Here is a 27,650-nt window from a genome sequence, read left to right as displayed (position 1 = left end):
TTAATGAACTTCAAAGTTGAAGTTTAAAGTAAGTTAAAGCTCTGCTCTGTTCTGTATTGTGGCAGCTGGTCTGGCTGCTTATGGATGTTAGTGTATCTCCACATTTCACATTTCCTCCACTGCTTCAATGACCTTTTTCATCTTAAAGGTAGGGTAGGAGATCCTGGATTTTGAGTCCAGCGAAGCTGCATTTTGAAAATACACAGGTAAAAAGTCCCAACCCTTTTCTTCACTTTCCCCCCGAAGGCACGCCTCTAGAGTACATGAACGCGCACGAGCGCTGTTCTGACAGCAAGCATCGATCGTTGCCGTATTTAGTATTTAGTATATGATAACTATACGTTTAATAATGCTAGGTGCTAGCCAAGCTGGCTCTAGTTTAGCTTCCTGCTAAGCTTCTGGACGCGTAATTCGTTCACGGAGCAGGGTACGCGCACAGGGGGAAGGAGGGGGAGGGGGGAGCAGATTGCAATTTGATAGACGGCATCAGAATCCAATCATTGTTAAAAGTCCGTTCAGTATGATTGGATAGTGTTTTTCCTAGATTGTACGTTCTAGAGGCCACTCAAACTTTTCATATTTGTGTCAAAACTTTTAATTAATTGGTTGCAATGGGGGTGTGAAGAGTATTTCAAGCAATATGTAAAAAAAATGTTCCAGAAAAAGATCCCCAACCCCACCTTTAAATGGACTGGGTTTAGTTTGTTTTGGAATATGAATGTGCTGCTCTAGCATGACACCAAGTGGTTCTCTAAAGCTTTATTTTGACAGTTAAAGATCATTCAGAGAAAGAGCGATATATTACTCGATAATATTGATATATTTGAATTTCCCCCACGGGATGTGAATAAAGTATTTTTCTTTTCTATTCTATTTGAATGGTGTAAAGTCATGTTTTCTAGCTTTTTTCCTCTAAACTTTTCACTCCCTCCCTCCAGTGCACATGCTGGATAATTAGCATGCCCAGCTACCCTGCCTTGAAGATCACACTTTTCTCTCAGGAGGATCTTGTGTTCCACAACTTTCTGTAGTGTTTATCACTTTAAGCTCAGACTAGTGGCTTTGCTTCTCTTCTCCTTTCACCCACAGATGGATTTCCGTTCTTTATTCACTCATCCAGTCTGGTCATCACCCTCTCAGCACTCAGACAATATGCAAGTACACACACAGTCAGGGGTGGGACTAATGTATTAATGCACATGGACCTTGGAGACTAACAGCAAATTGATGTTACACTAGGTGTCCTGCTGTCTCCTGCTGTCTCTTGCCTCCTCCCATTTGCTAATTGCATATTTGTCATTTGCTCAGTCCTGCCAAGCTCCAGCTCAGCATACAAATCAATCTCATGGTCACGAATTGCAAAAAAAAAAAACTAAAACAAAAAAAAAACACTCACACACCACACTCTCAGGGGCATTTAAAGCTGAGATAAAAGACCAGTGAATGGACTGACTGGCAGCTGTATTCAACATGGGTAATGGCTGGCACCAAACCAGAACACACTGCAAGTGGGCATTGTTCTCGCTCTGAAAGGCTCTTTAGACGAGATGAGCGGTTACACTAGGAGGTACGGAGGAAAGGTTTTTATGATTCAGCAGTTGACCTCGGCTCCTTGTCCGGGACCGGGAGTGTGTGTATATGCGTGTATCTTTACCTACGTGGAAACATCGATTTAAATGTGGAGTTTGTTTTGAAAGGGCTTTGCTGAGGCTGGGAAAGGTTTGGAGGATCATCCAGAAACTTGGACATGAGTGTGATTATTCAGCTCATCCTGCATGCCAACTTTCTGCTGGAGGAATTTATCAAACTTCTTCAATTTTGACGATACATTTAAATGTTTTATCCACAAATCCTAAATAGAGGAGAGAATGTAGATATTGAAAGATATAAGTAATTGCATAAATCTTTTTGTTCTGAAACTTGTTACAATTGTCCACGATAGCATCCTCTGATATTGTGAAACAGATATTCAAGCAGTCAGAGACGTATGGTTTATTATCACATATAACCACAAAATTCTCAACTTTTTGGTTCAAAGGGGGGTGAAAAGGGTAATCTGGTTGCAGCTGATTAATTTGACAATTAATTACCATCCCAATGCTGGCTTAATCCTAAAGAAACATTGTATATTCACTTCACGTGTTTCGTGCAGTTGGATGAGCTCCCACAGCTTTGTTAGGTGCAGCAGATGTGCTTACAACATCACATGGAGGGTTGTATTTAAAATGCAGATATAAGCTTTGTTTCTCGGGGAAAGATGATTATCTTTTTATGAGGTAGCACATTTGTCCAACAGTGCCTGGGCGAGTCCCTGAAAATAGATGTAGGACAAACACAGTCTCCACTTTAGTCAGTGCTTTTAGTGAGCGCAGTTTTTTAAAATATCAAGCTCTTCGTCCTCTTTGATTTGTTTTGAGTGCTGTTTTTTCACATCTATATATAGCATCTGCTGAAATAAAATAAAAAAAGTCCTTATTCCCATTTGTGCTCATCATGAGAAGCATCAGCTGTGTGTACCATTTGGGAATAACAGGGTACACAAGGGACACTAAACTAATCTCTGTATACAAAGATTTTAGTTTTAAGTCTCTGCATCTTCTCTTCCTCCGTAATTTTGCTTCACATGATATAGAAGGGATCTAAGGGAAATGGCTCGGAGTGAACAGTGTGTCCACCATGCTCTGTTAGTACCAAGCATTAGGTAACAAAATTGTACGATCATTTTCCACCCACTGCTCTTCTTTTAGGGGAGTGAGTCAGAAAGTCAATGAGACAAGCACAGAAAGTAACAAAACTATTGTTGAACACCCAGAAACCAAAACGGACCAAAAAGCTACAGAGAATAAGTGCAAATTGCTGCTCTCGGATAGGGCAGAGCTGTAGTGTTATATGGGCGATTATCATCTCTCAGCAGGATCATATCATGATGAAATGAGTTTGATGTCCATATTAATATTTCAGAGCACAGATAGTTGCCCAAATGATTGTTTTGCCTATGTGAAGAGTTAAGAAATTGGTAAAAAAAAAAAAAAAACATTGAAAGAGGACTCGAGGAATTAATTTCAGATAACTATATTTTGATGATACTTTCATGTCTGTGAGTGTTGGCCATGTTTTTTTTTTTTTTTTTTTTTTTTTTTTTTTTTTTTTTTTTTCTTTTTCCCTTTTCTAACCCAACCACCACCCCCCCTTATGGGGGACCTATATTTTCTTTCTTTCTTCTCACTCTTTAATAATTTCTTCCATATTTTCCTTCGTTCCTTTTCTCTTTCTTCATACAATCCTCAAGGCACAGAAATAAGGCAAATTATAACATATATTAGAGGACAATAATTGGATAAAGAAAAAAAGAAAGAGAAAAAAAAAAAAATACAAAAAAAAAAAAAAACAATATGTGTCCCCCAACATTTCAAAACCATATATTAACTACCCCCCCACCCCCACCCCCACCCCCCCTCCCCATACGCCACCCTAGGAAGGAATTGTAACATATGTTTTGTGTGCTGATGTACCTTGAAATTATACCTTAAACATTTAAGAAATGAAATGAAAATCAAAACAAAACAAAAACCTAAGGCCATCCTTCTCCATCTTTTATCTTAAACCACCTGTCTGCATAGATTATTTTACCTGTCTCCCATGCCATTGTACACTCTATTTTACAATAGTGTCTGACATAATTCTTAAAGGCTCTTAAATTTAACTGTTTTAAATCCATCATTTTATTTATAAAAACTTTTCCCAACAAAAGAATGATATTATGTATTGCCTGGCTTTCATTTGCCAAATCGCCCAGGAGTACTGTAGGGAGATCTAAACGCAAGTTGATATCATATTTTAACAGCCAACTTTGTAATTCGAGCCAGAATATAACAACTGAAGGACAGTACCAAAATAAATGTTCTGTGGTCTCTTCTTCTTCTAAACAAAATCGACAGAATGGATTTGCCTCTATACCCCAAATATGCAGCATTTTCTTTGTGTTTAAGTATTTAAAAATTAACTTGTATTGAAAAAAACGTATTTTTATATCCAGTGATGCTTCGTTGGCCATGTTATTATCTAGAAGCTCACACAGCTGATCGATCATGTGATCAGCCGCACGAGTTACAGGATGTGTTCCGCCAGAACAATTCATGCCATTTTTTTTTTCACAAAATTTAGGAAGATTCTCAAGTTTCAGCTTCAAATTGTGCGTTAAAAAATGAAGAGTGTTTGGATATGGGTAAGTACTTTTATATATAAAAAAAAATTGGCTGGTGATTGGATGAACCATCTATCACAGTCCGTCACACTTAAGGTTCAACCAATCAGAGAAATTGCTACCGCAAGAAGCCACTGTGAGTTCAAATGCTTGCTGAAGCCTGTCTGAAAAAGAGCTTTACGAGCAAAAGTAGCCTTCAGTGTCGTTCTTTGCTCTGTACTGCAGTTGTGAAATAGCTGATGTCATGGCAGCACCCTAATTTCTTATGGAGCTGCGACTGTTGACTGTCCTCATTCCTTAAAATCGCACATCGCTGCCAATGTGAGATCCAAGCCACTGTGGCGTGGTCAAGAAAACATGGCTTGAATCAAGGAGGATTCTCTGGTGATCGTGAGCTCACAAATCTTGTGAAAATCCAGCTCACTCGCAATGTCATTTACAGCCACACCAAAATGTGATGTCATCCTATCTTGTTGAGGCTTGGAGCACACTTCTTCAACGCTCTTCAAATAAGAGTAAGATCGCTTAAAATTGCCAAAATCAAATCTATTTTTGAAGATTTTAGTGAAATTAAGCAATCTGGAAACTTTTTCCACCTCATAAATAGATGAATTGCTGTGCCATACATGTAAGCATTAACTCTTTGTCTTTTGTGCATCCAGCAAACAGTGGAACATCTCAGAAATAAAATATGTTTCTAATTGTTTGGACTAAAAGGTTAACTGAAAAGAGCCTTCATTGAGAGAGGAAAACAGTATATTGTGGTTTAAAATGGGGATAAACGTTGAACTCCTGTGGGCTGTCTCTCTGGGAGAACACTGGAAATCTTACATTACATGCGGTGACCATTCATAATGCATCAAATAGACCAGAAAGAGAGTTTTAAATGCTTTGCTCCTCTCTGTCTTACACACAGCTGGGAAATTGAAAGATAATGTTGATAAAAGGTTTTCGGACAGAGCATGAATCCCGATTGACTTTTGGTACTTTACAAGCTGCAGATTGGTGCTGGAAGGTTGCAGGCATTAAAAAAAAAGAAAACAGGAAAGTTTTGCAATGACAACAATGAGATAATCTTAAACCTGATCCATTGTCACGTGACACGAGGAAAAAATAATCATTGTGTTAGACCAAAATCCATCCATCCATCCATTTTCTATACCCGCTTAATCCTATTTAGGGTGGCGGCGGGGTGGCTGCAGCCTTTCCCAGCTGTTAATGGGCGAAAGGCAGGGCACACTCTGGACAGGTCGCCAGTTCATCACGGGGCCATACATACAGAGAGAAACGAGACAAACAACCATCCACACTCAGAATCTCTCTTAAGGACAATTTAGAGTCACAGATTAACCTAATATGCTCGTTTTTGGACGGAAGGAAGGCGGAGTACCCAGAGAGATCATACACGGGGAGAACATGCAAACTCCACACAGAAAGACCCCAGCCAGGGTTCAAACCTGGAACCTGCTTGCTGTGAGGCGACAGTGCTAATCACTGCACCACCGTGCTGCCCTTGACCAACATGTAAACATGTTAGTTTGATAGAGATCGCATGAAACCAAAGGCTGCAAAGTAGGACTAAGGCACCCAAATGTGCTTTGGATCTAATCTCTCTACTGATAGTAACCTAAAGACATCTGTGCTGTGAATTTGACTATATTTGCATGTGCTCTGATCTCCCACAAAGTAAGTTAGAAGCAGTGGAATGTCTTGAACATTTACTCACACTGTCTTCAGTATTGTGGTGTCGGACATATTTCAGTCTATAACTACGTTTCCCTCCCATGAACATGCGCTGGGGCAGTGGTCTAATTGACGGGCCAGGTTGAGCTGTAATCATGGCAACTGTACTGGCTGAGGATGTGAATTAAAAGAGCTTTTTGTGATAACAGTTTCTCCCAGCATTTTATAAAAAGTTTATATTGTGTCATAGATGGATGATTCACTTGTCTAAAGAAGAGAACAAAATTATTTCTTAGCTCTGGCTGACCGGGCAACCAGCCTGCTCCACAAGGTGAAACTGTTTATCTAGCTGCTGAGACAGTTCATCTGATGAGTCACCGCAGTCGGGGTCCTGTGTTTGAGTGATCTCGCAGCTATAAATAGGCGGAACGGTATTGGTCCCAAGTCTTTTGTTCCCCCACCACAAAACTAGGATCTAGTCTTTCCTGGGCCTTGTGCCGCGTCTTTGTGTTGCTCTCAGTCTGCTGCACACACCAAACAAGATCATATCACATTTCCGGCTCAATCACTTGTAGTGCTTTGGAAAGAGATGTGTGAGGGTTTGAGTTGTATTTGTGTGACGAAGTGTGCCGTGCCAAACAGGGGTTGTCGACCTGTCTTCTGGAGACACAAAGAGAAATCAGAGTGTGTTCAAACACAAAACCCCCATAAGCAGAGCGACACAGATGACCTGAAAGATCCAGTGTTTCTTGCCACATTTGCAAAGCTGCTTAACCAGTGGCGCTACGGGATGATTTATGTAGTTTGCGTCAGAGTAAGGTGCTGACTCGGAGGTGCTGATTCTTTGGCATTTTCATTGGGTTTAATCTGATTTGAAAGATCAGTCTCTTCCTGTTTCGTGCCTTCAGGCTTATCCGTAGTTTTCCCTTTAGCACAGTGATGAAGACATAGAACCCACTTCTTTTCTGCCTTGCAAAACGTTTACAGGTAGGCGTCCATCACCAAGATGGACAGTTGATTGTGGGTAAGATTTGTATGTGTTCAGTATTTAACTGACTTGTGTTGCTTCGGGGAAGCCAGAGGCCACAGCAATAAAAAGTGGAAAGAGATGCATTGTTAGGTAAAGGTACCAAGAAAAATCCCCTTTTCGACATTCTGTCCATTAATCTGATGGGTGTAAAACTTGAAAGTGCATCTTTGGGCTTTTCTGTTAAAAGTTGCAACATCTGTCTTCCAAGGTTGACCCTCATAAACTTTACGTATGACATATCGACAATGCATGCAGTCACATTAACACAAAAGCATTTCGTCTAAATTCAGCATATAAATTGATGATGACTAGAAAAAGGTTTCTTTACGCCTAATTTTTAGCTTTTTTTTCTTGATAGTTGCAAAATTAAAAAGAAACATTTTACTGATAATATTACAACTGAATCAATCATGAATATGAGTTATAATAAGGATATTCGTTCAGTTGTTTTGGTTTTGTTTTCTCCCAGATTGCAGGATCTCTGTGGTCTTTTTTTAATTGAAAAGGTGCAGTTGTCTGAACAGAGGACTGTTCTGCTGTTTGAGGGCATGGTTTCACACTAATGTCAGCATTGTCTGCCTTGCTGGAGAGTCCCTCAGCAAGACATATAACTTTGCCCAACTGCTCTGAGATACTGGCCGCTGAGTCGTTGATAAAATGAAAATTCCACTTACTTACGGATAACAGTTGCCGTCTTTTTGGTTTCTTTGACTTAGTGTTTTTTGCGGGTCGTAACCAATGAATGCTTATATGATTTTAAACATTAATTTACGGTCCTGCTCCAAACTGCCCTTTGAGTTCAAATGTCCACCCGCTGCCACTAGCACCACTATCTGGACAAAAACTTGCTTTTCCAGTGCAAGTCATGATTGAGTTATCTCAGTAGATCCTTCCCTTTGGGCACTTGATCTCTGCTACATCATTATCTGACAGCTATATTTGGACTTTTCGCTGTCTATTTTCAGCTTGCTCCCCGAGTGCCCACGTGACTCGTGTTGCATTCCACATCTCCAGCTTAAAAAAGGCTGAAGCCTGACGGGCTGCTGCTGGTAAATATAGGCACAGTGATAAAAGATGTCTTAACTACAAGAGGGACTGATTAGATAACTCCGCGGTAGCACTGCCTGGATTGGCTTTTGTGAATTACATTATTGAGAGAAGAAATTGTCTTCAAAGCTACCTCAGACTTGTGGTTCGACTTGTAACGTGTGCTTGTGAACGGTTTGTACACAGATGTCAGTCTGATGAACTGCATACTTACATAAGCCAACTCTTAGTTCAAGTGTGAAATATTTGCACTCTTGATGAAAAGTGACAAGAGTCTTGTATTGTGACACCTGCCTGAGGAGTAACGGTAACAATTGAGGTATGTTTGCTGCTGAGCGGTGACAAATGGGCCAGAGAAGCTGAGACGTGTTAGCACAGGCTTTGAATGCTGCTCATCCACATCGCACATGGTGAGCATCACCAACGCTGCCTACTTTGTGCTGCATTGCACAATAATGCTCAGTACACTCCAGTTAACCTCTCTGCTGTCATCGTCATGCTGTTCATGACATGAATTTATCGTGATCTGATTGATCACTGACCCTTAAAGGATAAGACCGGTTTTTTGACATTGGGCCCTTGATTTCACATTATAACATGATGTTCTACTCACCCCTGCTTGTTGTTGGTAATTTGGAGCTGTTCCGAAGATATTCGAGAGGCGTCTGGCTGCTCTCTTGAGATATTCGACCATGAAACGGTTTCCTATGGGCAAGCTTATACAGGCACAAACTATGCTGTTTATAATTTATTAATTACTCTACACTAGCACTGATAACGTGGAGGTGCGTCGCTTACTTAAAAAAATCCGGGTAATTAATTTTGAATTTTAGCCAAATGACTAAATAGGCAGCAGGTCTGTGGGCTGTCTGTGGCAGTAGCACGAGGAGGACGTCAGTAACACCCACTTTACGACAAAAATTCAAAATTACAATAACCCGGATTTTTTTAAGTTAGCGACGCACCTCCACGTTATCAGTGCTAATGTACAGTAATTAATAAATTATAAACAGCATAGTTTGTGCCTGTATAAGCTTGCCCATAGGAAACCGTTTCATGGCCGAATATCTCAAGAGAGCAGCCAGACGCCTCGCGAATATCTTCGGAACAGCTCCAAATGACCAACAACAAGCAGGGGTGAGTAGAACATCATGTTATAATGTGAAATCAAGGGCCCAATGTCAAAAAAACGGTCTTATCCTTTAATCTGATTTCCCCCTCCCTCTTTGCCCTGTTATTGTCGGCACATTTGTTTAAAGTGGATTTGTGTGTCCGTTTCCCCTCCAGGAGTGTCGTCCCGTGTCCCGGAGATCATGGCGGCTGGCACCCACTCCCCAGGTGGGCCCAACGGCATAATACGGAGTCAGTCTTTCGCTGGCTTCAGCACACTACAGGAACGACGCTCACGGTAAGCAGAGGTCTACAGAATAGTTTATCTTTTAAGTAACAATTTAGGTCAAGCAGTGACTAAAAGAATGTGTTCTAAAACTCATCCCTCCAATCGATGAAATAAATCCATCATATTTTACCTTCAAACATTGAATTGATTTGGAGTTAAATCTTTTTAGAAAGTGCTAAATGTTATTGATCATTACTACTGTACAATATGTAAGCCTTGAATAATTAATAATGTATTAGATTTAAACAGATAAAACATTTTTTGGTAATGTTAGCTGATATAGTCACGTTGAAGGTATTTATGCACCCCTGTCACATGGTTTTTGCAGCTGTTGCATGTCTAGGTTTTTTTTTGTATGGTTACAAACGAAGGTAAAAACTCACTCAAGATATCACTCAAGAGAAAGAGCTATATTAGAATGAGTAGCCAGGAATAATACCGCAAAACAGGGACCAAAACTTACATTTTCTGTCTGACCAATGATAAATTAAGTGGGGATGCACTGATTGTGGAATTCTGAGCCAATATTTGTGTTAGAAATAGTTATTTGGCTGATATCCTCTCCTGTTTTTGTCTTTTGTTTTTCCCTTAATGTCAGAGAGACAATGCCATCATTACGAATGGCACTATCTTTGAATGAGCACAAATTCTTTCACACAAATGTATCAAAAACGCTTCTAAAAACTTTCACATTAAAATATCTTTTCTGTAAAAACAAAAAATTAAGTTTTACAAATCAACTACTTTTCCAGGCTTATGTGACCCGACAACATGTTTTAAATACTCAGTAAATGAATCTCGTCAGTTTCAGAGCAACATAACCAGGACGCAGCAGATGAAAATTAGCCTTTGACCTTCTTAAAACCTGCTGCGTTAAGTGCGGCTGGCGGATGTGCAAAATGCACAAGATGGAAGCACAAACTGTTATTACAAGCATCTCAGTGGTTCACCACTGAGGAGGACAGTATTCCCAAATACTGTAGCGCTTGTGAAGGGAGATTAGTGCGACAACTGGACAAGGTCTTTTTATAAGTAAACTGTTTGAACAGGTGTGTTGACATCCCAGTTTGTGATAATTCACTGTCCCTGTGATTTCCGTTCATATCCAAAAGTTTGTGAGAAGTTGGAGATTAAAAAAGGTCCTGAGAGATGAGAGTTTTATCTGTGCTTCGTCCTCTTTGACTCTTCTATGACTCTCGCTCCAGACAAAGCCTGCTCACATTCACGTCCCAGATATATCTCTTACAATCTTTGACTTTTGGTTGTCGGCGCCTGGCTGTCTTCAGCAGTCCTGGTTCTGCTGAGAGAACCTATCTGAAGACACTGTTGCCCTCTTTTCTCGCTGCTGAGACAGTGAATGGTGTAATTAGCTGGAATGACTCCAGTGTGTGGGCGACTGTCAGCGTCAGACAAGTAACATTCGGATAATGAGTGAGGTGGAAAGATATGGCTGCAGAGATATGGCTTCTGAAGCCGCTACAGTGTGTCACAGTCTGTGTGTGCGGCTCTGTTAGTGTTAGCAGGCACAGACTTTCCATGTGTGTCCTTTATGGGCATTTTTGTGTGCCTACATGCTGCAGACTTTGCAGTTTGTGTTCAGTGATGCAAAATTATAAGCATTAGCCTGTGTTGAATTGTTGCCCTGAATGCATATGTGTATTTTTGTGTGTGTTTCTATCAGCAGACCCTATTACAGCACATCTCGTGTGACCCCAAGGCTACTCAGCGCTTTTATTCTGTGTTGGCCTACATTTGTGGCAGCTTAGCTTGAACTTGTGCTGCTGCTGGCTTGCAGCAAGACACGGCGCGTTCCAACTTGTCAAGTGCCGGGAATTGGTTATTGTCGTGTCCCTGAAATGACTCTGGGATCATTTCTATTAAGACTGGAGAAATGTCATTTGTCAGCTAAATCTGTAATGTTTTTAAAGAGCTGAAATGTGCATGAGTGGGTAAGAGGAGTTTGACCTAAAATGGATTAATATGATGAGATTGAGACTTGTGAGGAGGCTTTGCAGTGAGGAAAGATGTGCCATTTTCTTTATTTACATGTGAAAATTAGGCTCAGAAATGGAAATTAAAATGAAAGGTTTGATGGGAAATGGGAAGATTTGTTGCCATCTTTTTATTTTTACACAAATGTTATTTGAATATCTTTGGCTTATGTTACCTATAATATTACCTCTGTTTGACTGTTTGGCATCGTGCTGACTCTTTGTTGATATATTTCAGTTCATGGTTCTTCAAATTCATCTGCAAATGAATTGATAAAGGAAAATGATCAGTGGGCTTTTGTAAGCCCTTTTCATACAGACTGCTGTAACACCAGCTACACATCGGCTGCATGGCATGTGCACCGCTGCGCTCCGACATCACAGCCGTATTTGCATTCGCTGCTGGCCTTTTTTGTTGCAGATCTGCCGCTCAGACAGCGGCAGACACAGTCTTTTAACATGGCAATGCCATAATACAGAGTTTTGTGTAATCCATAGTTCATATCATTTGAAATATGAAGACACGAAAGTTACCTAGTTATGATTTGAGACCAGGCAAGTGGTGCAATCAAAAGAAAATGATTGTAGTGATAACAGGCTAATCATATTGAAAACATTGAAAACATTATAAAAGGTGTATTGCTGCTGATGTATTATTTTGTAATGTTTTATAAAACCACACGATTCACTGAGTAAAAACTCTGGTGAACATCAGCTGATAATTAAGACTATTGTAATGTTGCTATATTAAGGAGTCTGTTTCACCGTCTTTCATGTAAATTTAAAATCTAAGCTCTGTTGAACTGTACGTCATTAGTCGGCTTCCTCCATTTCAATCAGTTGCACTTGTCGTCGAGTTGAGTTGGAGGACTGTAGCAGAACTAAACCGACCACTTGAATGTCTCTGATTCCCGGGAGCTTGACTGTCTCAGTTTGTGTGTTTGTAAGTTCACTCCAGAGGAAGATAAATGGTTGCCTTGCAAAGGTCAAACCCAGACAGTGGGGATGGGGGAAGCACATGTTTGCACAAATACGTGTACATACGTGGTATTTGACACACGCCTGTGAGTGATGAGGTTGGCTGACCGGGTTGTGCTGTGACTTTGCCGTGATTTGCTGCGTGCGTGCATGTATGTACATGTTCAACAAGCTGACAATATTTGCATAATGTGTTGGCTAAATGTAGTCCTGCATGTGTGTGGTAGAGGAGCCAGACTCGAGGAGCCTTCTCCATCTGACAGATGAGATTAAATCATGCTGAGACTCACACCATGGGCATGTTCAGTTTGCTGTAAAATGGTACAGAAGTCTCATCTAACACTATGCTAGTATATGCAGCCGGTGGCCTGGCTATCTGAAACACTGTGGATAAATAATTAAGATCTGGTTCTTCCCTCAAGATACATGTTAAGGTTAAAATGCTTCTCTGTCCTCCTGCTTTGCTCTGAGGGGTTTTAAAATTTTGTGGGGCACAATCTGTTCTTGCCTGCTCAAAGTCATCATTCTGGTGGGACACATCATTACCCTTACTAATATGTGTGTTTGTTTGTTGCCGTGTGTGCAGGTGTAATTCTTTCATTGGAAACTCTGCGGTGCAGAAGAAGCCTCAGTCCAAGCCCAAGAAGCCCCACCTGTCAGGCCACAAAGGAGGCAGCAGCTCCAGAGAGCCACAGCCCAAAAGACTGGAGGAGGTTTACACCGCTCTCAAACAAGGCTTGGAGTGAGTAACTCAAGCACTGATATCCGCTTACTCAGTTCACGCACACTCAGATTCAAGTAGTTGATGGAGACCAATTTTCCCCTCAATATACAGAATAAAGTCTTCAAATATTCCATTTAATTTATATCAGACATCTCTGGGTAAGCCGTTTTAGTCAGTAACAGCTCCTATTTAAAGCTGCAGTCTGCAACTCTTTTTCAAGCATAATGCCTGGAACTGTCCGGGGATTCTGAAAGTAGTACATTAAATACCCCAATACAAAAAAAAATGAGTTCTCTAGGTCCCCTATATGTCCCGCTAGGTCCCTCCAAAGCCAGCAGGTTTGTTTACAAAATTGCAGACCGGACCGGTAAAAGGTAACCAATCAGGTTACGAGCTGGGCTCTGCTGCCTGTCAATCACCGATTGTGCACACGCGATACAAGGTAGGCTCGTCCCCACGCTTATTTATCTGGACTATTGAACTTCATTACGGGCTAGTCTACTTACTGTGTCTTCCATGATCGCAAATGACAGGTGAGTTGATGAATGAGGAGTCGTGTACGCGAATCTGGCGTGCACGTAGACGTGCACGAGTTCTCATGTGTTTTGATGGGGCGGGACAGGAAGTTGAATAACTTTTTATTTTTCGGTTAAAAAATAAGCATTTCTTGCATTTTGCGACTACGGAGGTCACCGTTTTCAACTTCAAGCGTTCTGATAGATCATGTAAACTCTTAAAATGCCAAAAATTAGGACTTTACGTATGACAACAACAAATCCTGCAGACTGCAGCTTTAAGCACTAGGCTAGTATTATCTAGTAATTTCCACCTTTGTAAAATTATGCCAGTACATCAGTTACTTTAGATACAGCCCGATCCTGTTTTGGTGACCTCCAGAGTTGAGGGCGTTAGTGACCTGCTGTTTTATTTTGTTGCTTTCCTCCTCTTAATGTTTCCTACGGAACATATTTAGATAACCGAGTGAATGGTTATGTGTACGTCTTGGTACAGATTTAATTAATTTCTATTATAACGCCTTTGCCTGTGCTGCACTGATGCTTTGATTTCCAATTTTTGCTCCATAGTGAATATCTTGAAGTGCATCAAACAGAGCTGGACAAACTCATGTCTCTGATGAAGGACATGAAGAGGAACTCTCGCCTGGTGAGATCTATTAACAGCAGGAGAAAGTACCCCATAAAAATATCAGTTAAACATAGAGAGTTCAAACATTGAAAATACTTTAGGTTTGTCACAGTTTAAAAAGTCACGCACATCATGTAAACATGTGGTGTAAATTGCTCTATCCTTGATTAAATATCCTGACAATATGGTTTGCATTGTGTAAGAAGTCTCATCTATGTCTCCTTTTTTAACTGTATTTGTGTGTGTGTGTGTGTGTGTGTGTGTGTGTGTGTGTGTGTGTGTGTGTGTGTGTGTGTGTGTGTGTGTGTGTGTGTGTGTGTGTGTTTCCTGTCCAGGGAGTGCTCTACGATCTTGACAAAGTAAGTCAATGAAGGGGAGGGGACACTGCAGCCAGTAGTTATCTGTGTGTTGGTTAAATTTGTGAGAATTTTTGAATGGTATGAATGGGATGTACGCTGCAGGAGAATAGATTAAAGTATGGGGAAAATGGAAGAAGAAGTAAGCTTCAGAGAGAAAATAAGTGTCGAAACAAACAGAGAATTAGGTACTTAGAATATATGAAGGAAATTCTTGTAAAGCCAGTGTTCAGTATTTTCTGCCCGCTCTGTAGATCTGTGACATATGTTAAGTAACTGCATATGCCACTTCTTTTTCAAGCTAGTTCTTTTTATGTATATCAGTCATTATTTTTTACATCTGTAAGCCATGTGTGGTCATGTTCTCTTGAGCACCAGTAAATTCTTGTACTGTATCCGTCTTTCTGCAGCAAATCAAAAGCATTGAGAGGTACATGAGACGTCTGGAGTTTCATATGAGCAAGGTAAGCATTGACGTTTGATTTGAATAGGGCCTTATCTTTTTCTTTCAGTGTGTGTACAAAAAATAATTGGTTAATGGTTCAATCTGAGCTTTTTCCTACATGTCGGAGTGGCTCCTTGAAAGAGCTGTTGGGGATTTCAGGTCTCAACTCTTTCATCTTAAAAGGGAGCTAGTCTATTATGCCTTTACTTAGTTTCATATAATATCACAGTGACTGGTGTGCGTGTGATAAGTGGGAAATGTTTGAAATAATTGTGAGTCAGAAGTAACAGAGACTCAGAGGCTGGTGTCAAAGCCTGTCCATCGAGAGTGAAAACAAGGCTGATAAGTATGCTACTTTATTGCATCAAGCACTCTACAAGAGCTGCTGCGTTCAAAGCATCACCTTAGTGTAATAAAGTAGCCATAGTTGGAACCCTGGATTGGGTGAAACTTCTTTGTGTTTTCTGTTGCAACATTATGTCCAGTTGTTCCTGTCTAGCTTTACAGGGTGGATGGAGGGAGAACATTTGACCACATGAAGATAAAGTAGCCTCACTTATCTATTTAGCTCGAAGCATGTTTTCAACATGAATTTATTTTCATGAAATAAACTTGTGAAAAACAACAGACTTTGTGACCTTTGAACAGGACCAGGGGAGCCATTCTCCCCATTTGTATCACCTATGCCTAACTAAGCTAAGCTGACGAGCTGCTGTCTTTGAGAATAGTAGTTTATATTTTTCATCTTTGAGCAAGAAAACTACTTTTCTGTGAATCTGCCGTGTTCACTTGATTTTTGCGGCCAGGCTATTTTTCTGCTCCTCTTTCGTTCATGTGTTGATATATTAGGTAAGTTTCCAACTGTTTCAATGATTGAGGCAAAAACATCCCCACTACAGGTGCCAGGTAGGGAATTTTCTTTTCCTATACCCTCTTTTGTAGTTTCCTCACAGGTTGCCAGTGGGGGACATTAATCCTCTACAAGGTTTGCAAGGCTCTTTGACTTTTCTTCCACATCCCCTTTTGTAGTCTATTAATGGTCTCCCTCGCTGTGCATCAAATCAGACATGACAGCAGGTAATCAGAACACACATGCCCAAACAACAGCGCAGCTCCAAAGGTAACCATGGTTACACAAAGACAGCCTTTGAAGTCCTCAAGGGAGCTCAAGGAAGCCATCTATGGGGTGAAGTTAACCCTGTATGTTCACATACCTGATATCAGACAGTAAAAACTCCCCTTTTGTCCAGAAGCAAACACATGTTAAACAATAGTTCAACGGACAAAGAGACAGGCCTTGGACATAAGAGTCTCTGTGGATGGAAAACAACAATGAATTTAGGTCAAAGCAGTTAGCAGGAGGGACTGAAAGGGTCCTTAAAGGTGAAAAACTGAGTGGAGGAGACTTTTAATGAAAATAAAAAGGTTGAACGAGAATAAGAATAGAAATGAAGCAGTTACATTTTAAAAACCCAGGAAGGGTATCTGCATGTTGCTCCACTTTGACGCTGATAACAAACAGAAAGCGTAAGCAGAGTCGATGCTTGTTCTATCTTGTGAGATTGTCACAGGCTGCTGTTAAACAAACACACACTCAAAGCTTTTATACTTGACGACACCAGGATTATTTTGAAGCGCTTCTGTTCTTGCAGCCTCTGCACAAAAATAGATATGAATGCACCAGTAAATATTTGAAATGGTTAAGCAGCATCGGATTTATGTTGACAGGCAAGTAAGAGGCCTCAATATCTATCTTGTTAAATCTAACACTCACTGTGTTTTACTTGTTTTTCATTCTAAATATATTCACCTGGTCCTTTGATAAACGCTGTAGTTTTATCTGTTGACTTTGCGCAGATTTTTGGTGGAGACGAAATGTTTTCAAACCAATGTTTTAGATATCTTCCTTTTTCAATCCCAGTTTTTCCCGCTGGAGTTTCTGAGCAACAGACTGTGTTACAGAAATATTATTTGACTGCTAGGAGTAGTACTATAGTGTAAAACATGTAATGGGATGGAAATGCCACAAACACACCCACTGACACATTGGGAATTCTTCAAATAGTTACATGCTCTATTAACACACGGGCTCAGTTCGGATTACAATGCAATGGGGAGCTAACAGGCTTAAGTCTGTTTAATGTCGGTTCTGAGCGATTTATCCTTTGTAAACTCACATCCAGCTCCTCCATGTCAAGTCTTTGAAAGTTCAAGGCTGCTATGCATGTAAATGTCATGGCAGAAATGTCAGACATTCACCATTTTCTAATCTGCCTAAATAATATCAGTGCTCAAGGGGTATAAAATCTTGAGAGATTTGTATGCTTTGTATGTTAGGATTATCAGGCATGTTCAGCATGCCATTTGTGCCAAATCCACAAGATGTAGGACATGGCAAACAAGAGGTACATGGTTTCTGAAGGCAACTGCTGCTGAAGATGAGGATCATCGCCTTTTTATGTTTTTCCATTTGTTCTAACAGAAACTGATGACTACTGCAGGGGAAACAATTGCTACTTCAGGAGAGCAGCACACAAGAAAAGGCGATAATGCACACCTGCATATAGAGAACCTAGACTGACTGAATATGTGACGATTGCTCAATTGTTTCTTTTCATAATTGACTCCCGAAAGTCTGAACAATGCACTTACAGTGTCAATGAAACTGGCGTCAGCTTGCTATCAGCACATGTCCTTTACTTTATGTCGGAAAAGATCAACATAAAAGAAAAGACCAGTTATAGGTTCAGTGTTCCAGCAGCTGTGAACGTGTTTGTCAGTGTTTGCGCTCGGGCTCAGGCGTGTCTCTTTGTGTTGGGCAGCAGCCGTGAGGGATGACTTAACAGTCATCCATCAGCAAGTTGTTAGTTTGTGACTCACATCAGCCCAGTCTTTTGTGCCCGTGCTGCCTGCAGATGTCTGCGCAGTAATTGGCACACGTGGAGGAAGCAGGTGGCACAATGCAGCCGCTGTGATGTCCCGTATGGGACAGGGCCTCTCTCTGATGAGAGCGCGTGCTCACACTGGACACTGGTATCAGCAGGGCATCATTAAAGAGATGAGTGACACAGATTGAAGGTGAGAAGAGCAGCTGCCAGGCGCCTCCTCTTCCTCTAAGAGGGGGTGTGTGTGTATGTTAAACACGTGCCAAATTCAATCCAGAATGAGTGTGAATACTTTGCATGTAATTATTGCTAATATAGGGCATTTTCTGCTTTACCCTCTTTCCTAGAATGCTAATCTTTCCACGAACACACACACACACACACACACACATATCCACAGTTCCCCAGAGATGGTCTCGTGTGTTTGATGCTGTGTGGTGTGGCCCGCCTGTTTTAATCTGCTTATAATCGCTTGCCCCTAGTCATAAAGTGTGTATTTGTGTATGCGCTGGGGTGTGTGTGCTATTATCCTTCGATCCAGGATAAAGTCCATATCTTAGGAGGATTCTTGCAGAATCCTAAAAATCATTTGCTCAAATTTAAAGCCTCACAGTTAGGAGTTATATATATGTATAGTAGAGCCAGAGACAATCCTGTAAAAAATTTGAAAAACTGACTGCATGGCATTCCTACTAAGAAAACATCATTAAAATTATAGTGAGGTTGGCTTAAAAATGCAAAGAAAAGAAAAAATTATTGGGAGCTAACATGAATATTTTAGTCTTAATAACGGTGAGTAGAATATTCCCCTCATTCTAGGCATAATTGATTCCTCAATAAAGATTTTCCCATAATCCCTTACTTGTTCCCTGAGCTGTTCAGGGTTTTGCCAGCACAGTGAGCTTTAATTAACCAGTCCAAAAGAGGACGGATTTTAGAATAAATTTACATTTAGATGTCTCTTAATTAAGTCTACTTGTTTTTTATTGGATTCATGTTAAAACTGATGGGATATTTATATCAAAATAGGCCTTTAAATCTGAACGTTGGATTTTGTTAAGGAGAAATCTACTTTTTTGGTCTGATGGTTATTGGTGAATTATTTAGGTTTTTGTGGTGCTTTCATTGTTGACAGACATGCAGGGTTTTTTTCTCTCTTGATTGATGAAGTTGTCTGTAAAATGTTAAAATATTGTCCAAAAAAAGAAGACCTGGAGAATCCCATACATCCCCACAAGTTTGTCAATAAAACAAAACCCAGGAAGACGAAAGAGAAAAAAGATTCAAATCAGAGTCAGGAAATTTTCAATGAAAGGCGTATATGAGTCCACATGCCTGTGTTTCCGCTTCCAGAGGACAATCTGTGTTGAATTTTTGTCCATCTGTCTGTGTTGAGGTTTCTGACTTTTCTTTGTTTGTGTTTTGCCTTTCATGTTTCTTCTTTTTCTGGGGTGAAATGGGCCCGAGGCGCAGCAATATGCTGATGGCCACCCTCTGGATGGGGAGCTTGGCTGACCTTCAAAAGCACATATCCTCGAAGGCTCCACGAGGCTATTGTAATTGGGCAAAATAATTAGCTTCATTCGCTGATAATGATATGATTACTGATAGAATGGTGGCTATTCATTAGCCCCAGTTTGGGATTTGTTACCAAGGAACGCCGTTTTCTCCAAATGAATGACTCGTTATGGTTGTCAACTCATTTATTTGAGTCTAATGAAATTATATGTCTGGACCTGGGTGCAAAAGTTCCCCCGTTGGATTTTTATTCTTCCATATCCAAACATTGCTTCCCAGAGTCATGTTTTCCTTCCTTATAAACGAATAAAAACTGCCAATTGATGGCTCTGAATTCACTTTGTATCAATCAGAGAGCTGAAAATAACAGTTGAGGTTGGATGTTGTTTTTTAGCTGGCTCAGCTCAGCTGCTGCAGCACTGCCACATACACCACATACCACAGACAGACAGACGGGCTGGGTCCCAGTCGGGGGGCGGGTGGGCGTTGAGGGCCGGTTGGTTTGAGGTGGAGTCGGTGGGATTGGAGTGGGTGTGTATTTGAATGTCTTTGTGGTGAGGGAGGTTATTATAACATCATCAGACTTCACTTTTAACCCTCTAGAGCAGAATCTTCCCACTAAAAGACGCTTTCAGTTATTCTCATTTGGTTGGCCAGCTTAGAAAAAACCTGCTTTCCTACACATATGTCAACATGTTCACTTGCACATTCACCAAACTTTCCCGCAGCGGTCAATCCAGCCACAAAGAAACACAAAACAAAGAGAAGCTGTTAGGATGACAGGAGCCAGAATGGCCCATTTTCTTCTGATTCTCCCTGATGAGTTCCATAAAGCGCTCAAGGCATCAATATTTCAGTTCTCAAGCCAGGCAGGAGGCAGTATTTTCCTTTGAGGCTCACCGGAGGTGTTTTGTTGTTCTTGGCTGCCTCTTCGATCAGTCGTTAATTTAGGAAGCCGGACTACTGGTAGTGTTATTGTAGGTGGATTGTGTTCTCAAAGAGAAATTAATTTTGTGAATCTTCAAGAATCTTTCTTTAATTTGATGTGTTATTCAGAGTTGATAGTTGATTTGGGACATTCTGACTTTAAGTCGGTTTAGCTTCTTGTATGTGATATTGACACCGCCTGTTCGGCAATAAGATTTCACTAAAATTACCTCACTGAATTTCATAAAACTTGTTGGAGCGGTGGAACATAGGTGAAAGAACTTTTACATGGATCTGGAACACTAAAACATGCACTTTTACTAAAGTCCTAATATTTCCAGACTTTGTATAACTTTTTTAAAGTCAGAAGTCAATAAAAACAAAATAATGGATAGAACTGACAGATTATATCTATTATGATAGCTCTTTCAATAAAAACATAGGATAGTATTGTATTGTGTGGTATTTTACAGTTAAATAGAACCAGAGTTAAATATTACTTTTTTTTTGGGTGGGGGGGGGCTGTAAAAAAGTTAAAACACAAATATGTTCTTCTAGACAGGCTTTAGTCACTTAGATTAATTATTTTTGTAATCTAGAACTCTATTCTCATTGCACTTTTCCATACTAAATTCCCAAATCAGCTACATGATGGAATATATACTGTAAAGAAGGATACAGAAAATCAATATTCAGATCACATAAGTTCAGCCACATTTGGCCTGTCAGAAAAGTAGACTTCTCAGAGTTGGGGTCAGTAGAACTATTACAGCTCTTGTTACAACATAGTCTTATCTGGGTTTGGTCTCAGCTAAAGGGCCAACATTTTAGCTCACAGTGAGACAGCAGGATGTGGATGGAGTTGTTCCCTCTTTCTGTGGGTTTCGGTGAGATCAGGCTAGTGCTGCAACCAAAGTTGTTTCCAAATGGGCTGTAAACCCCGTCTGTTGTTGCTTCGCTGTTGGAGCGCCCCGCTGGGGCTGTAGACTGGGACGGCACTGGCTTCATTTACACATACCAGCCGTATCTGTCAGTTCACTTCAAGACTTGTTCCTTTTTTTCCCTCGGTTATCTGTTGTCACTGTGACTATTTTTCTGTAAAGATACATGATTCAAACCTTGTCTTGACTTCTTTTTTTCCTTTCTGTGTTTTCTGATCTAAGGGAAAATTTCCTCTCAATCCTACCGGACCTTTCTATTCATTCCACCATTCTCTTTAAACTGAACATTTGATTCTCTCGAACGCTTCTCAATCCTCTTGTTTAGGAAATGTTTCCCAGTCAGATGTGAAAACATCCAAAATTATTCAGATTTAGATGAGTTTACATTTATCTAAATGTATGCTTGTCCATGTGGAGTAAGATGAAGCGACTCCGTGTCTTTATGTCTTCAGGTGGATGAGCTGTACGAGGCATTCTGCATCCAGAGCCGCCTGAGGGAGGGTGCCAGTCGAATGAAGCAGGCCTTCTCCTCCTCACCCTCCACTAAAGGCACCAAAGAGAGCATCGCAGAGGTTAACCGTCGGTACAAGGAATACACCGAGGTACTTCCATGGCTGCGGGCACTTATGGCCCTGTCACACTGTTGCGTATGGCACTAGCGTATGAAAATTATCACTCATACGCTGGTATACGCTGACATACGCTAGGGGAACGTTAGGCATAGGTTGTATACGTTTCAAGCACGCTGGCATACGTTGGCATACGTTGGCATACGCTGAGGCAGAAATAAATTTTTGAACATGCTCAAAACTTTTGTGCGTATGGTTAATACGCTAAGCATACGCTAGGCATACGCTGAATACGCTAGAGGTACGATATAGGTACGTTACTGATAGGTCGAGAACGCTGGACATAAATTGCCATATGTTGGCATGAAGGTGTCCCGTACAGCTAGCGTATTTATAGCCTCCACCCGTCTGCCGCCTCCATCTCCGCCAGACGGGCGGAGATGGAGGCGGCAGGCAACCGACGATTCACGGGAGCGGTCAGGAGGAGGAGTTGGGGATCTTGATCGCTCAGAAGCATGTAACTCATCAGCCACAGGTGCATCAGGCATTTCAGCAGGTTTGGGTGAGAATGATTCTTGTGTTTTTTTGCCTTTTCCTCGGCCCAGGGCCCGGGCAAACGACGATTGCTTCTTGGGAGGCATGATCGAGATGAATGTCTCGAGAGATGTTGATAGCGCGTTGTCTACTGCAATAATGGAGCAATGTGGAAAGGCTGCTGAGTTAATGGCGTTGCCCCTGGCAACCAATAGCGTCTTCTACCAACATGGCCGACCGGAGTCACGTGACTCCTCATTCTCAATAGGCGCGTTGAAACGTACGCTGGGCATGCGCAGTTCATATGCTACTCATACGCTAGTCATTCTTTATTTTCAAGGACTTTTCGTGCGTATGATTAATTTTCATACGCAACTCACACGCTTCTCTCATACGCAACAGTGTGACAGGGCCTTTAGCCCAGTTTATATCGTTAAAGTTGTATAATTGCACATTAGTACTATATAAGTAATATTGTCACAAAGATGACGGCTGTAGTTGGAGACAAATGCCTGAGTCGGAAAAATTAGCTGAAGTGGCACATTTTAAAATTGGCAGATCACATATGAGTATAGAGCAGTATGCGTTCAACCTGGAACCTTGCGCTCGACAACAGCCGAAATATAGCATACAGATTACTGCTTACCCTGATTTGTAAACGCTACTACAGAGAGACATTTAAATCCCAACAACACACACACCTGTGCTACACTTGTCCTTAAAGGCTTAGAGCAGCCTTCTCTTCCGTAAACTGTTGAGTGGCTTTTTCAAACACTCAAGAGATAACCCGATTACTCCTCTTCTTGTATTTAGAGAGGGCTGTTTGAGTGATCAATCTTATCTTTCTCTATTGTTCAGAACATGAGCACATTTGAGAGCGAACTGGAGCACCTGCTGGGAGAGTTTCACATCAAAATGAAAGGTGAGATAAGAAAAGGAAAGGAAAAGCTGCTGCAGGTGACAGGTTTGCCAGCTTCCACTGATATACTTGAGAAATGAAGAGGTATTGTTATGCCCGTAATGCTGAACATCAAACTTCTGCATATTTTGAATCGCAACCTGATTTGAGTAAGTCTGCAGTAAGATTTAAAGATCACGAACAGAGTGGAAAAACTTTCAGTCTGTAACAAGAAAATAGGACAGTTGTGAATTCTCACATCGTGCATTGATAAGTGCACAATAATTCATCCTGAATAAGAAAGCTAAACTCAGGTTGATTGACTTGTGGTTACCTGCATTGTATCCGTGTCCTCTTTCCCGCCCACCTTTCCCCTTTTAAATAACTGAAATATTTGTTTTTCCCTGGCAGGCTTGGCAGGCTTTGCAAGACTTTGTCCTGGAGATCAATACGAGGCAAGTTATTTCTTCCTCCTCTAATATTTCTGCTGACATAAGAAATATAGATTTAATCCAGTTCAGAGTAGATTTCTCAGCAGATATAGAGAACAATTTCAGTTTGAAGTCGTCATAAAGATTCTTTTTGGTCTCTTTTGTTGCTTTTTAACTTTTTCCTTTACATAATCTACTGTATTGAGTAGATATTTACTCGCCCGTGTTGCACAAACTTGATGAAAAACTGAAGACAAAACCGTCTTGTTTAGCCTGTGATTCCCTGAACCCTATGCATTCGTGCACTGCAGGTGGGGGTGGATACAGCTGCACGTGTGCTCCACAAACAGGCCCTGTCACAGGGGAGGGAAGGGCAGAGAATGAAGGGGCGGGAGTGTTGTTATGGCAAAGGTTGAAGCTTGAATGCGATTGACTGTGATGATTTACTCGCTGATATATATCACTGAAAAGACAATCAATACGTATATACATATAAATTTGTTCTGAAAACACATTTGAAACTGCCATCTGTTACCCCCACCACCACCACCACCACCACATGTGTTGGCCAGTCGGTGTGCGGTACACACGTGCTGCAGTTTATGAAAGAGACTAAATCAAAGAGCTGAGTCACAACAATCACAAGCGCAAAAGAAAAGCCAGGGTGAAGAGAAGCAAAGAAAATGAAGGGCACAGAGAGGCAAAGGCTGCTGGGAAAAAAAAAATACAAGGTGGGACACTGAATGCGACAGCAGTAAGAAGCAAGGCAAATTAGAAAATGAAACTTTGTTCATTGTAATCATACAGATTATGTCTGCTGAGGTTACATTGAGTGTCCATAATTCTGAACGGCTGAGCTGACTGCATACATGCTCAGTGTTGCCAAGGTGAGAACTCAGCTGGCGAACATGGTGGAACGTTGAGCAGCTGAAATAGCAGGTTGAGGACGAAAAAAGAGTTGAAGAAGGTGAAAAACCAATGATTGAAACTTGAAATTGAGCGTTTTTTTGCCAAATTTGTCAAATTGTAATCACAGCCCTTTTTGTGCTGCCTGGCCAGGTAGTCAAAAAAAGGATTTATTTTCCATTTTGTTATCAAGGTCAAGTAGGACTATGAAAGCTTTTTTTTTTTTTTTTTTTTTTTTTTAAAGATTCATTCTAATTCCTTTCTTTTCTCTTCACATTTCTTTAGATCTTCATGCGGTATGGTCGCCAGCGGTGGAAGCTGAAGGGGAAGATTGAAGTGAACTCCAGACAAAGCTGGGATGGAGACGAGATGGTCTTCATGCCTCTCATCACCGACCTTATAAACATCAAGGTACAGTGGAAATCACGTGTCTTAAAACGTTGTGCTGCGGCAGTGGATTCTGTTTTCCTGAATTTAGGAAGTGAACGTGGTGTTTGTGTCTGTCAGGTGACGGAGCTGAAGGGTTTGGCCACTCACATCCTGGTGGGCAGCGTCATCTGTGAGACCAAGGAGCTGTTCACTGCCATGCCTCAGGTGGTGGCTGTGGATGTCAACGACCTGGGAACCATCAAACTTAACCTGGAGGTGACGTGGTAGTAAGTAAAAGCTGTCACTAGAACCCAGCCAACATGTCAATGATTGGACAAACAGCTTTTTTTTTTTTAAGAATTGTTGCTCCTCATTTTGCTCACACTGTGGTAAAATACGAGGGTTGCTGCCAGACATGTTTGTTTATTTCTATTAATTTAATCATTTCGTTTTCATTTGATGCTCACTCCACTAGATTTTTAAAGTAACATCCAAGAGGTGAGCATTTCTCCTGCAGTGTATGGTACAAATTGCTGGTTAGCAGAGTTGTGAGATGCAGCCAATGTCTATTTTAATCCCTGTGCAGTTTATTATTGGACTGGCCATATGCTTGGTTGCCAGAGAACACCCATAACTGTTGATAGCTGCAAATTCAGTGTCTATACTTCCTAGGGTTTCCTGCCACCTTGTGGTGAAACGTGAGGTATTTTGGAGTGAGTAAACATGTGCAAAACATGCAGAGCAGTCACATAAAGTGCCTTGTTTTCATTCCCTTCTCAGCCCCTTCGATGTGGAGGACCTGACTCTGTCATCTGGCAATTTAAGCAAAGCCACAGCTCTCCAGAGACGAGTGTCAGTCTACAGCCAGGGCACCCCGGAGACCCCTACCTTCCAGGACAACTCCTTCTTTGTGGGTCCAATAACACACCTTTGTTTACGTCATTTGTGCTGTGCGAGATGGATTTTGTTGGACTTTTAACTTGTTTTCATTTTTCTGTGACCCTTGCGCACTAACCTGAGAAGTCGCACTGCACTGTGAAACAATTTTATTTATGCTTCAGTATTTTTTTTTTTTTTTTATGCATCATGCTTGTTTAAGCAAAGCTACCACTACCCCTAATCTAACCCTCATCCATTTCCCTGCTATCTTCCTGCATTTAACCCTCTACCCACACTCTGTCCCTCCTTACAAATTCCTTCATCCCTTCTGTATCTCCCTCTCCTGCCCTCACTCAAATCCCCAACACCCTGGGCTATATGCCTGTGTGCATTGGGTAAAGAAGTGGCAGCCGCATCCTGTGGAGCGCCAGCGCCTCTCCTTCCTCCACATGCTCCGAGACGCGCTGCTAGAGAAGCTAAGGCGCAGTCGCTCATTTGGTGACCTGGCCTCGCTCCGGCCAAGGCCCAAATCCAGTCTGGAGGTCTATGTGAGTGTGTTTTGGCCCCTTGACCCTCCTAACCTGACTGTGTGTGCCCTCTACCTCACCGACATGATGGAGATCTCTCCTCTGCTGTTGTGAACACACCTGGACTTGTCCAGTCCCTCTCTGAGGGCTGCAGAATGCTACGTGTGGCTGTTTGCGTGTTTATTGGCTTTTGTTTTTGTCGTGTTTTCTGCTCAGATTTACTTTACTGTGTGACTCTATCTTGGATGAACTATTGTAGTCATACAATCGGGAGAGCATTGATGTTAGAGTGGTTCCTTCAGTATGTCTAACATCTCTTTTTCTATCTTGGAGAAGAACTCTCTGTCTTACATGGAAAGATGTTCAAGTCATATCTTATCGTATTGCACGTTTTTGTTGCACACACTAACTTTATTTGTCCTTTTAGTCTACTTTACCAGATGACGTCTTCGAGAATGGCGGCTGCGGCGTGGCTGAGTGCAAGCGTCTATCTTTCACCTTCTCTGACACCTCTGGTTCCACACCCAGCGCCAGTCCTGCCCCGAGCACCTTCTCCCAGAGCCAGTCCAACCCTGAGATCACCGTCACTCCTCCAGAAACAGAATTATTGCACACACAAATCCTCCCAACAAGGGAGGACTCCATTGCTGAGGAGAATTTAGTGGAGGAAGAGGAGGAGGAATATGAAGAGGATGGGGAGACAGCTAGTAGAGGAAGCAGGGGCAGCAGGACCAGTGCCAGCCTAGCTAGCGACGAAGCAGACGTTGCAGAAGATTCGGAGTGGGAGCGCACAGAGTCCCAGCGTAATTCTAGCTCCAACTGTGGTTCAGCTGCCCCATCCCTGTGTTCTGACGGGCAGCTGTCCACGGTGGCTCCCGAGGATGTTTTCCTGGATCAAGCTGATGAGCTGAAGCCTGTGGAACTAGACACAGAGGAGCCAGGCAGCCTCACCAGACAGCTTGTGAAGAGGCTGACTTCTTCAGAAATTGTGCCCCCCAGCAGGAGCTCTGCTGAGGGTGGAGGAAGCCTGAGTTGGGCAGGAGAGGGGAGCAGGGCTTTCCTGGAAAGTGGACTGGAGGAGGCCATCCACAGCCTGCTCACAAGACTGGAGTCACTGACTCACCGCTGCAGAGAGCTGCAGGACCTGGAACAGGAAGTGATGCGTCTGGAGGACCTCCTCAAGGTGAACTCTTGTCATGTGTTCAAGATGTTAATGTATTTAGAATATTTAACCCTGAATAAAAAAAAAACAATTTCTAGCCG

The 27,650-nt window shown here is 41.6% G+C and overlaps 1 protein-coding gene across 4 annotated transcripts in view; it reads left to right on the top strand.

Annotated features, from left to right (window-relative positions):
- ripor2 (RHO family interacting cell polarization regulator 2) overlaps positions 1-27,650 on the top strand; it is a 73,681-nt gene that overhangs the window by 37,908 nt on the left and 8,123 nt on the right. For 3 of the 4 annotated variants that reach the window (XM_075449463.1, XM_075449462.1, XM_075449464.1), the window contains exons 2-14: positions 9,252-9,372; positions 12,919-13,074; positions 14,142-14,220; positions 14,538-14,561; positions 14,969-15,022; positions 21,727-21,876; positions 23,236-23,299; positions 23,687-23,730; positions 24,898-25,023; positions 25,120-25,268; positions 25,762-25,891; positions 26,262-26,408; positions 26,815-27,570. In XM_075449463.1, coding sequence (XP_075305578.1) covers positions 9,252-9,372; positions 12,919-13,074; positions 14,142-14,220; positions 14,538-14,561; positions 14,969-15,022; positions 21,727-21,876; positions 23,236-23,299; positions 23,687-23,730; positions 24,898-25,023; positions 25,120-25,268; positions 25,762-25,891; positions 26,262-26,408; positions 26,815-27,570 — 2,000 coding nt within the window. The remainder of the gene's footprint in view (positions 1-9,251; positions 9,373-12,918; positions 13,075-14,141; positions 14,221-14,537; positions 14,562-14,968; positions 15,023-21,726; positions 21,877-23,235; positions 23,300-23,686; positions 23,731-24,897; positions 25,024-25,119; positions 25,269-25,761; positions 25,892-26,261; positions 26,409-26,814; positions 27,571-27,650) is intronic. The other variant, XM_075449465.1, reaches the window with a different exon arrangement.

This window comes from Odontesthes bonariensis, chromosome 18, assembly GCF_027942865.1.
Source record: "Odontesthes bonariensis isolate fOdoBon6 chromosome 18, fOdoBon6.hap1, whole genome shotgun sequence".
Taxonomy (NCBI): Eukaryota; Metazoa; Chordata; class Actinopteri; order Atheriniformes; family Atherinopsidae; genus Odontesthes; species Odontesthes bonariensis.
The sequence above is the reverse complement of the archived record's forward strand: the minus strand, read 5'-3'. Positions and strand labels throughout refer to the sequence as shown.